Source organism: Microplitis demolitor, chromosome 2 (genome assembly GCF_026212275.2).
Source record: "Microplitis demolitor isolate Queensland-Clemson2020A chromosome 2, iyMicDemo2.1a, whole genome shotgun sequence".
Classification (NCBI taxonomy): domain Eukaryota; kingdom Metazoa; phylum Arthropoda; class Insecta; order Hymenoptera; family Braconidae; genus Microplitis; species Microplitis demolitor.
The window spans coordinates 349,522-361,195 of NC_068546.1; the positions used below are offsets into that span (position 1 = coordinate 349,522).

The following is an 11,674-nucleotide window of genomic DNA, read 5'->3' on the forward strand; positions in this document are numbered from 1 at the left end:
ATCTCATTTTTCCCTTCTCCTTATCAATTAAAATTTTTCTTTTTTTCACTCCGAGCTCCAATCTCCTTTTACTCCAAAGATTCAAGAAAATGTACAAAATTTCCCAAAAAAATTTCATCTCACCTCATCTTCTACAAAAAATGAAACCTCCATATTTTTTTAACGTTTTTTTTTATTTATAACTCCATACATAAATTACCAAGATTACAGTAAAAAATAATTATTTCTAAAAATATTTTCTAAATTACTAATTATTAATTACAATTTTTTTTTTTTTACAATTTTTTTTTTTTACAATTTTTTTTTTTTTACAATTTATAGTAATATTTGGTAAATATATAAGTCTATGTTACACATATTTATACACACAATTTGGTATTTAATTATAAAATAATAATAATAATAATAAATCTAAAATTATCCAAATTTACATTAAAAAAAAAAAAAAGTAAATAAATAATTAAAACTAAATTCGCTATGAGTACCAGTAAGCTCCAGGTGACTGCTGGAAACTATTCGGCGGATAGCCAGCAAAAGATTGATGATGATGATGGTAAGGATGCTGTAGAGCTGGAGGACTGTGACGAGGAGCGTTGATGGGAAGATTCCAAGCTGGTGGAGACTCGCCCTGACTCGGCTGCGGGGGATGAGTCTGAGTCTGAGCCTGAGTCTGGCTTTGAATCTGAACCTGGAGCCTCTGGTGTTGATGCTGAGAATGAGGGTCATGATGAAGGGGATGAGGGTGAGGGTGAGGATGAGAATGCGGGTGCTGGTGAATGGGAGAGACCGAGCCGATGGACAAATCAGTGGAAGACGACAACTGGTCCGGCATCATGTTGAGGGAATTGGGAGTTGGTGGCAGCTGATGGTGGTGACTCTGCTGGTACGGCTGCTGGTGATGCTGATGGCCTGATGATCCGGGGGTCAGAAGTGTTGGGTAAGAATGCGCTGGGTATAGATCTGAAAAATGAGTTCAGTTCCTGGTAATCAACTAGTCTAGTATGGAAAAATTTTATCTTATTTGAAGGAATGGATCCTTACCTTGGGCAGAAGAAGTAAACGCGGATTCTTGACCGTGAGTCTGCATTGGATGACTCGGGAGACTCGCGACTGCTGTGGCAGCAGCGGTAGCTGCGGAGTGACCTGAAGATGCTGTTGGATGCAGGATGTAAGAGCTGTTGGCTGGATAAGTGGAGGCCATGTAACCAGAGCTTTCAGACGCGTTTTGCTTACGCAGTCTCGCCCGGCGGTTGCTGAACCAGACCTGGATCCTCGCTTCTGTTAACTTGGTCCTCTGAGCCAACTCTTCGCGGGTGTAAATATCCGGGTACTGAGTTCGGTCGAATGCTCGCTCAAGTTCATCTAATTGTTGCGCTGTAAAAGTTGTTCGGCTACGCCGCTGCTTACGTTTCAGTGGAATTCCTGGTTCGCTTTCGCAGTCAGATCCTGAACTTGTCTTACCTATTAAATTATTATTATTTTTTACTTAGTTTCATTTAATTATTTATTTTTAATAAATTCGAAGGAGTCGCGGGATTTTTTTTAAATTTTTTTGTGTCCTAACTTACCCCAGTAATTTGTATTGCGTGAAATTTTATCAAATTTTTTAAATGTCCCATTTTACCCCACTTGTAAAATTACAGACACAATTTTTTTTATTTTCAAAATTATTTGAATTTCCGGGTTTATCGCAAAAATTTTTTAAGTGTCCCATCTTACCCCAGAAACTAGTGATACTTTAAAATTTCCCTTAAAATTTAGTTTTGTATTTTCAAAATTATTTGAGTTTCAACTTTCCCCTAAAATTTGAATTTTTTTGAAATTCGACTTGAAAAAAAAAAATCAAATTTTTGAGATATCCCATTTTACCCCACTTTCTTCTAAAAGTTACAACACGTCATTTTTTTTATTTTCAAAATGCTCTCGTGTCCCAACTTACCCCAGACTTAAGTAATATTTTCAAATTTCCCTTGAAATTTTTTTTTTGTTTTTAAAATTATTTGAATTTCCCACTTTACCTCAAAAAATTTAATTTTTTTAAAACTCGACTTGAAAAAAAAACTACTGGGATACCCCCTCCTCCCACTCTTCTAAAAATTCCACCACATAAAAAAAAACGCGCGTCTAATCGTTCGCCGACGCCTGACGACCCGCGACAATATTAATTTTCCACGCAGTCTATTTCAGTTAAATTTTTTCCCACAAAAAAAAAAAAAAAACAAACTGCCCTGGCGTCAAAAAATGAATTTACAAAAAACTCAACAAATTTTTTTCTACCATTTGTTTTACTCCCCACTTCCATCTGTAACCCACCCCCAGCCCCCCGTCGACTGGGGTCACTTTTCTTAATGAAGTTTGTTTTTTTACCAAGGTTTTTGTTTTCATTGATATATTTAACACGAGAGAAAAAAAACCAGGCGCCAAAGGTTGCCGCCAAACGATCCCCTGAGCTATCGGCTTACGGTAAAACGCGTGAGAGTCTTTCATCTTAACCGCGATACAAGTCATAGTCTTCTTTTAGTCTTTACACATCTCGTATCAGGATTTCACTCTATTACATATTATTAACACACCAGTAGGTTAACTCACGGGTGCACGGCTATAACACAACACCGTAATGCGGAAAATCAAACCGATGCTTAAATGGGGGAGAGAAGAGGGGGTAAAATGAGATATCATTTTTTTAACGAAAAAAATTTTTTTTTTATGTAAATGTTTCTATTCCGCCTCAAAAAAACGGAATAAGTTGCTGATGATTAGTACGGCCATTTTTTAATTTTTACCAAAATTTGAAGAAGTGAAATAAACGCGCATATAAAAATTAAAAAAAAAAAATTTTGATTTTGTGGAAAAATTTTTAAAATTTATGTAAAATAAATTAAGTATAAATGGTAGAGTCATTGCTGGTAATTATAAAATTTTTAAAAGTTCATTTTACCTATCAATTTTTGTGCCGATTTTTCAAAAATTTTTTTCCCGCCAAAAAAATTATTTTTAATTCGTAATGCAAAAATTTTTTTTAAAAGAACAAGACAAAATTTTCGGTGTTACTATTGGGATGACCAACTTACCCATATTTTTTCTAATCAATAAAAACCCGTTTCATTTTCTCCCACTTCTATGCAGACTTTAAAAAAAAAGGATTTTTGGCGCGAAAAATTTAAATCCTTAGAAAAGTTTTTTTGGCGCGAAAAATTTAAATTCTTAGAAAAGTTTTTTTGGCGCGAAAAATTTAAATTCTTAAAAAAGTTTTTTTGGTGCGAAAAATTTAAATTTTCAAAAAAGTTTTTTTGGCGCGAAAAAAAAAATTATTATTTTTCAGTGTAGACTCAACGGAAATTGATGATAGAAAATAAAATTAACGGAAGTGAGGATCAAAGTATAAATCATAATAAAAACTCAATAAAGAAATTCCGTCCATAAATAATATAACATCAAGTGTAGAATGGTAGCTATTGAAAAGACTCCCCATGGCGAGCGGCGAGAAAATTACAGACTCGATCATCATCAGGCACAAACCGTTCATCTTTTGCGAGTACCAGCAATTTCATATCGCGATCGCTTAATTCACCTTTCGATCTAAATCCCCGAATTAATAATGATAAATAATAATAATAATAAAAAGTAGTTGATGCTTACCGTCGGGTAATTTAACGGCGCCCTCGTCTTGGGGATCTCGGTTGCGCAGAAGCCGTGATATTGCTGAAAGACTCGGAACTGTAGTGCGATCGCAAAGACCATCTTCGACCAAACGATCGCGGACTTCGTAAGAAAATATTGAAGGGTTCTTACGTTTATATTCTTCTATTCGATTCTCGATTTCTGGAGTAGCGACTCGCGGCTTGCTGCCGCCGATTACTCCGGGTCGGATGCTACCGGTTTCTTGGTAGCGGTTCAGGATTTTTGACACACATCCATGGGAGACTCGTAGCTGTCTGTTTAAATATATTTTTCATATATATACATATATAATAAAAATAATTTCATTTTTTCCAAAACAAAAATTTATTTAAATCTAAAGTCGGTTTTTTTCTTTTTAAGAGGATCTATAGATCTTAGATCTAGAATGTAGATCGCAGATCTTGAATTTTGGAAATTTTTTTATTTTTTAAAGAAAATTTAAAAAAAGTTAAAATTTTGCAAGCCGTCTGATTTGAGATAAAATGGCCGATATATTTATATATTTATTTGGAAGGCTGGTTAAATTTATTTAGCAAGGTAAAAAAAGCCCTTAAGAATAATTTTAAAAGCTCGGTGGTAATTTATCGCGATTCAAAATACCAAATAAATATTTTTAGTCGCTGAATGTTAATTTAAATAATTAAATAATTATCTGGGGTTGCTGATAAAACAGCCGGGCGGAAAATAATCTAGAACAAAAGCCCGCTGAGTAAATCTGTGGGTCAGAGTTGAGATATTTTTTGAATCGTACGGGGGTGAAAGTTTATTTTAAATAACAAATAATTATAAAATTTCCCGCCCTCGGTCAACTTTTAAAGTTACATTAAAAAATTAAAGGGACATTTTTTCGATAATTAATTGGGCTAAAAAAAATATCTCAAGGAACGAACTGATAAATTAAAAATTTTAAAAGTTACCATTATTTTTAAATAAAATACAAATAAATAAATAATTTAAATATTTTTTAACTTTTTAATTTAATTATCTACAAATTTATCTGGCATATATATCATCGATAATAACCACATATTTTCCGTCCGTTAAAATTAACAATTAATTTAATAAAATAATTTTTTTCACGGCTAATTTTATTTTATTTCAGCGGCCATTTAAAATCATATTTAAGGGCTTCAATTTTTTTTTATTCATTAATTTCAGACTGTGAAATAAAAAACCTAGGAAACTGCTCATGGCCCATTTTACCTCAGAGTAAATTTTTCTAATTTTCCATAGCAATTAAAAAAAAAGCAAAAATAATTATTTACCTTGATATATTACAAGGTCGGACTCCGGATGCTGCCAACTGGACAATCTTCATCCTCACCGATCCCGGCAACGGCCTTCCATTAATAAAAACACCACCCAATTGATTAACTCTTCCCTGTCCTGGTATTGATCCAAGATCTGAATCACAAACAACATCTATGTTATTAAAAATTAATTGACATCTCATGCTAATTGCAGTAATGAGCTCTCGTCCGTTCCTGACCCAAGATAATGAACAAGAAAATTTTAGGCTCAACCCAACACATTCATCCCCAACTCACTGAGCAAACGTACAAAAGAAAATTTTCTTGAAATATGACCCCCAATAAACTGCCCATGTTTATTTTATTTGTCTTCTTATCTTGACCTAACGTTAGTTTACATTTGACCCTTAAGCTCAGGTATAATTTCCATTTCTGTTTGCTTAAAGATCTTAAGTAATGAATCCCTAGAATTGCTAATTACGTAGTCGGCTTTCAATATATAATTCCTTTATATACATACTTATATATATATATATATATATATATATAACAAATTTTGACCCCTAAGACAAAGTAGAATTCTTAAATCCTTATTTGAAATAGTATAGAGCTTCTATGTGAAGTGAAGAAAAAAAAAGGGGATGGGCCCAAAAACCATTTGTGAGATTTATGACGTTAATAAGATCTCAAGTATTTATGTTGCAAAATTTCCCCAGATGTTTCATAATATTTTGGGATATTCCCGAGTTTTTCCCAAGGACGAAAAAAAAAATTTACCCTCAACTCTTAAATTCATATTGTAGCAGCCTACATAAATTTCTATGGCTGAATATTTGGTGTCTGCCTTGAAAAATAAAAATTTCACCTGTGCATCGAAAATGAAATTTTTTGAACGCATGCATGGGAAATTATGATAAATTTTACTTATTAATGGGGAGAAAACACGTTTTTGAATGATTTGGAAATTAACAAACAATTTGAAATTTTCGGATTTTTCCTCAACAACTTAAATTATAAAAATAGTAAAAAATAAAAAAATGCACATGTAGGAAATTTAAAAGACTATAAGTGCAATTTTTTGAAATTTTTTTTTTTTTTATTATTTATTGTTTAAAAAAAAATCCAAAAATTATCGGACCTCAGTTCACCAATTTTGATGATAACAGACAATTTAAAATTTTCGAATTTAAAAAAAAAAAAAACTAAAAATATGCACGTGTAGAAAATTGAAGAATCTATAAGTGCAATTTTTTCAAATAATTTTTTTTTAAAACTTATAGGTTTTAAAAAAAATCAAAAAATTATTAGACAGTTATTATACGTATCATAGCAAAACTAGGTTCAATCGTCGTAAAAAAAAAACATGATATCAAATAATTTTTAAATAAAAAATTTCTTTGTTTTTGGGCCAGGTTCAGTCCAAATTGTAGAGTAACTTTTATCAAAAATTATCTCTGTAGTATTACATCAGTTCATTTTAGGATTAAAATTTTTTCCCTCAAAAAAGTATATATATATATATTCATACCTTGATAAGAATATCCAGTAAAACATGGTCTCATCATAGAATAGTTTGTCGTAACCGTCATCTCAAGTTGCGGATACTTAATTTCCACAACACTCGGAATTAAACCAGAAAAAAATAAAAAAAAAAAAATCAAACACTGAACAAGTAAAAAAAAAACTAAGTATTAACTAATTAGTATAGTATCTAAAACACACAACCAGGAGTTCACAAATACAATCACTGCGCGATAAGAGTCTATGAACTTAAGATACCAGTTGGTAAAATTTCGATGGTGGCTCAAACTGTGCGATCGATCGGCGTTAGATCTCGACATCGACTGAACAGTTGAGGTTTAGGATCCCGAGTTAAACCAACCTTGAAGGCCCGCCCACATTCTTTAGGACCTCAGATGCTGCCAGCACTTAAAGTGTAAGTAAAAGCGCTAGTCATTCGTCGGCGATGGTTTGCCCCAGGTGGTGGGGAGATTTAGCAGGTTACCTGGAAATTGTGACCAATCAGCGGCCAGTGTGCACAGGTCACGCCTTCGGGCTGACTGAATGATAGCTCAGCTATCAGTCGATTTTGATCACTGTTATGAAATCTGCTACTGATGCTCTTAATCTATCAGGGAATTTTCGGGATTAGAAGAGTCCTTATTAGAAGGCTTAAAAAAGGATTATTTTCATCTATTTCCTGAAAAAAAAGGAAAAAGGGGGGCATTAGGATGATAAACATCTAGAAGTTGTTATAAGATGGGATTTAATATGTAATTTTGTTAATGAGCAAGTAGGGGTGGGGGTGAGACCCTGAGGTCAGTGAAAATAAGGAGAAAACGAGGCTTAGATGGATAAATGTATGAAATATATGAGAATATTTATGTTTTAGAGGGAATGTAATGTTAAGAAAAAAATTTTCATTCGCAAAATTGGGCCCATTTTACCCCGGTTTGTGCAGGTAGTATTTTCTACAATAGATCTAATGATATTTTAATATTATTTTAGAATATTACATGATGACTCACAATATAATGATATTTTAAAATGTATATAATGATATTTTAATGAACTGTAATTAACTGTGATTGTATTATGGGGTCGTATACATATCGATGTGATATCTAAATAAATATTGCCATATATTTTCGAAAATATATAAGGGAGGGGGAACAGAAGGGTTGCTTAAAGAAATACTTTCGATGACTAAAATACGCTAAATCTTTTTGTTTTTAATGATATTCTAAGTAAATAGATAAAATTTTCAGCTGCCGTGAAAAAATGAAATTTTTATTTTTGGCGGGAAAAATGGGGTAATTGAAAAAACAATTTCTAGAAATTGATCAAATTTCATTAAATTAAATTTTTATATGTAATATACATAAAGGAAACTTACACTTCATTGGTGGACACGAAAGCAAAAAAATTTTTAACTTCCCGCTAAGAAAATCGACGATTTTCAAAAATTTCGGGAAGTTATTGTTTTCACCCCGATTTTCGAAAATCGAGTTTTCATCAGATGTCGACGTTTTGAGGTCCTACGAAGCTATTCTGACTATTTTCAGAATGATGTCCGAGTGTGTGTGTGTGTGTGTGTGTGTGTGTGTGTGTGTGTGTGTGTGTGTGTGTGTGTGTGTGTGTGTGTGTGTATGTATGTAAACTCTTTGTAACTTTTGAACTAATGAATCGATTTGGATGGTTGAGGTGGCAATCGAAAGAGCTTGTTGGCCTTCAACTTTCCTGGAAATTTCAGATTATTTGATCGAATAGACTCGAAAATATTTGCGAATTACGAAAAAAAAAAAAAATTTTTTTTTTAGTTTTTTATTTATTTCTCAAAAACGACTTATACGATCGACTTTAAAATCTAATCAGCTCTAGTACTCAATAAAACGCGTCGATTGCCACCTCAAACTTAAAAATCGGATAATTCGTTCGAGAGTTATCGCGGGAGAAAGAAATGGTGAAAAACGGTATTTTCTAAATATTTTCGAAACGACTGACGCGATCGGTTTCAAATTTTAATCAGCTCTAGAACTCAATAAAACGCGCCGATTGCCACATCAACTATCAAAATCGATTGATTAATTCAAAAGATATCGGCGTTGAAAAGTTAAAAAAATAACATTTTATGTTATTTTTTCCGGATAAATCAGAATATAACGTACTAAAATGTGCCTGATATCATACCAACTCATCTTTTTCATGGTTTCTTTTGATCATATAGTGTCATCGAACTTGGTTTTTAGTTTAAATCATATTATTAACAAAAAAATCGATAAAACGTAGTTTTTAATATTTTTATCGGATATTTCATATTTTATTGTTTCTTACATGAGTCAAAATTTATTTAAATCTTGATTTTGATCCCCGACATTATTTTCTGCCTCAATACACTTATTTTACTGAACATAATCAGGAACTAAATTTAAAAAACCGCTTCATTGACGATTTTCGATTCTTAAATTTTCAAACTTCATCATAAGAGCATGACTTGTTAGAGCTTGAAAAGATCATAAAAAAACAATTGCATGTAATAGCATTTTCGAGCTCGAAGATTTTCAGAAAAGTTGAAGGCTAATAAGCTCTTTCGATTGCCACCTCAACCATCCAAATCGATTCATTAGTTCAAAAGTTACAAAGAGTTTACATACATACACACACACACACACTCGGACATCATTCTGAAAATAGTCAGAATAGCTTCGTAGGACCTCAAAACGTCGACATCTGATGAAAACTCGATTTTCAAAAATCGGGGTGAAAACAATAACTTCCCGAAATTTTTGAAAATCGTCGATTTTCTTAGCGGGAAGTTAAAAAAAGATTCTAATTTTTTTTTTTTTTTGATTTTTTAGATTACAGTATTTTGCATAATTAGTTTTATCAAATAAAACATAAAATCATATTCATAATAACATAAGATTAGAAATTTTATCAAAAATCAATTAAAATTTAATTTTCTCTAATCGCATTCTCATAGAGTTTAATAACTTAATAGTAATGTTTACTGAGTTACAAAGTAAAATTAAGTAAATAGACCTTGAGAAATATTTTGAATCGTAAATTGAAAACAAAAATTGTCTTAAGACTAGAAGAAATTTTTTATTGACCCAAGAGAATTTTTAATTGTCCCCGAAAAATTGCATACACAATAAAAATAAAAATAGAAATTGTCAAAATAAAGTTCTCAAAATATTTTAATTCATACAGAAGGCAAAGGTTGGGGTCTGCAAAACCCCATGTGTTAAAAAATAAAACATTAGCTGTCGATAATTCGAAACAAGTAGCATTGGAACATCAGCAGCAAGTTTGTTTTTGGGCATGAAAATTCGTCTGAATGTGAACGCGTCAACGTAACGGTGTGTTAACCCGAGCTCTTGGGGGTCCTTTTCACACACAAGTATTTTTAAACAATATTCAGTACACATGGATCGAATAATTGCTGACCGATGCTTTTTCCTAAAAAAATTCATTCCATTTTTTAAAAAATTTCTGTTCGTCCATGTTCTCATTCCCGTTTTCGTCAATAGTCCCCGGAGGTGGGATTTTTCTGGCCATAATAAGACTTCAGGGTGTTTTGTGACGAATTATTCACGGGATCGTTAGATTGTATTATGGAGTTGATGAAAACTCAAACAAGGCGATAATAACACACTGATGGCAGCATATCAGTGTTAGAATCCCAGGTATGCTTGACGCTTGTTGATAAATTTCAGGTTTTTCACCGAAATTTTCAAACTACTGACACCTCTTTCGATTCGCTTTATTTACTTGATACTTTTTTTTTTACGCTCCTGTTGGTATTTTTATAAATTTATTTAAACCATAAGACGAAACAGGTAAGCTAAGTAAGATATATGTTGGCTGGCATAAGTTATAACTTGTGACGAAATGGTATTCTGAGCCATTTTTGCTGTGGAAGCATTGCAGCAAATATTTTGGAATATTTTGTGCAACAATACTCAATACGTAACTCAGGTTTGGACAGTGGTAATTTTTCAACATTGAAACCGTTTATGAAAAAATTATTACAATGGACTATCCTTAGAAAATGAAAAAATGCATGAAATGAAAAAATTTATTTTTAGATGATTTCTGGAAAAAAATGCATTTATTGAACACATGGAAGAAAATGTAGAATATCTTACAGAATAAATCATTGAGAGCATGGAGCTGCTGAATTACGATAATGGGCAATCTATAACTTCGTAACCCGGGGTAAAATGGTTAATGCAAAATTTTGAAAAACAAAATTTTAGTCTAAAAATTTTTTTTTTAAATTTTGATACATAGACTGCATTTCTTTGCAAATTTTAACTTTAAAATTTTATTTCTATAGATTAAAATCAGTGAGAAATATTTTTTCAAAGCATTTTTATTCTGTTTCTACATCAAAAATTTTAAATATTTCTTATCAATAAAATTTTAATCCATTCAAATTTGAATCCTCCGCGCCCGTCTCAAAAAATAGAAAAAAATTTTTTTTCGCCTTTTCTATCATCTTCAAAAATACATGCATTGGTAAAATGTCCAAACCCTTAATTATTTTCTTGGACTTTTTCAAACTTTCCTTAAAATTATCCATCATCTTTCACCTAAACGAAAGGAATAGAATGTAAAGAAAGTGCAAATGTATACAAAATACAATACTAAACTTTTTAAAAATCTTAAATGCACCTTTTGAGCAGACCACAGAGGTGACCACAGGAACAGTATTTTATCTGAGAATATCTTTTGGTGCCATACCAAACACTGAGCGTTTTCAAACCGCAATAGTGCATAAATAATCAGCCAAAAACTTGTAGATGATTTATGATCACCGATCCAACCGCAAACTATCGACAACTTCTTCTGTCTACAAAGACAATATTTTCCCTCTACACCCCCCCCCCCCCACACTTACGCACACAATATAAATATTTGCCTGACAACTTCAGTCGATCAAAGGGTGGATTATTTACGGTTTATTTTTAACTAATCCTCAAATTAAATCTCTCTCGCATTGAAACAAATAAACAAATAAAAAAAAACGTAATTATTTCCAGTCAATCTACGAGCCGTTAAAAATTATCAACTTCCGCGATATTTTTTTTTGTCGCTACAGATTTGATTTCTTTTTTATAGACAAAAAAAAAATTTTTTTTTAGATGACACTCTTGGGCTTATGTTAAATGTTTTAGGAGAAATCTCAACAGTAAATTTATAATTTTGAAGAGCGTGTTGACGCATTCACACTGCGA

The 11,674-nt window shown here is 32.1% G+C and overlaps 1 protein-coding gene across 1 annotated transcript; it reads right to left on the minus strand.

Moving 5' to 3' along the window:
* Window positions 1-475: 475 nt before the first annotated feature.
* Window positions 476-6,762, minus strand: LOC103580271 (protein gooseberry). Its single transcript, XM_008561961.1, has 5 exons — window positions 6,460-6,762; window positions 4,947-5,085; window positions 3,640-3,935; window positions 1,042-1,461; window positions 476-960 (listed from the first exon to the last, which is right to left on the minus strand). The coding sequence occupies exons 1-5, from the start codon at window positions 6,518-6,520 to the stop codon at window positions 476-478; spliced, it is 1,401 nt and encodes a 466-aa protein (XP_008560183.1). The 5' UTR covers window positions 6,521-6,762.
* Between the last annotated feature and the right edge of the window lie 4,912 nt (window positions 6,763-11,674).

Coding starts and splice junctions, on each gene's coding strand:
- LOC103580271 (XM_008561961.1), bottom strand. CDS start 6,520: ATGACGGTTACGACAAACTATTCTATGATGAGACCATGTTTTACTGGA. Junction 3,936..4,946: donor CGACCTTGTAATATATCAAG/GTAAATAATTAT, acceptor ATATTTAAACAG/ACAGCTACGAGTCTCCCATG. Junction 961..1,041: donor GTTTACTTCTTCTGCCCAAG/GTAAGGATCCAT, acceptor CTCATTTTTCAG/ATCTATACCCAGCGCATTCT.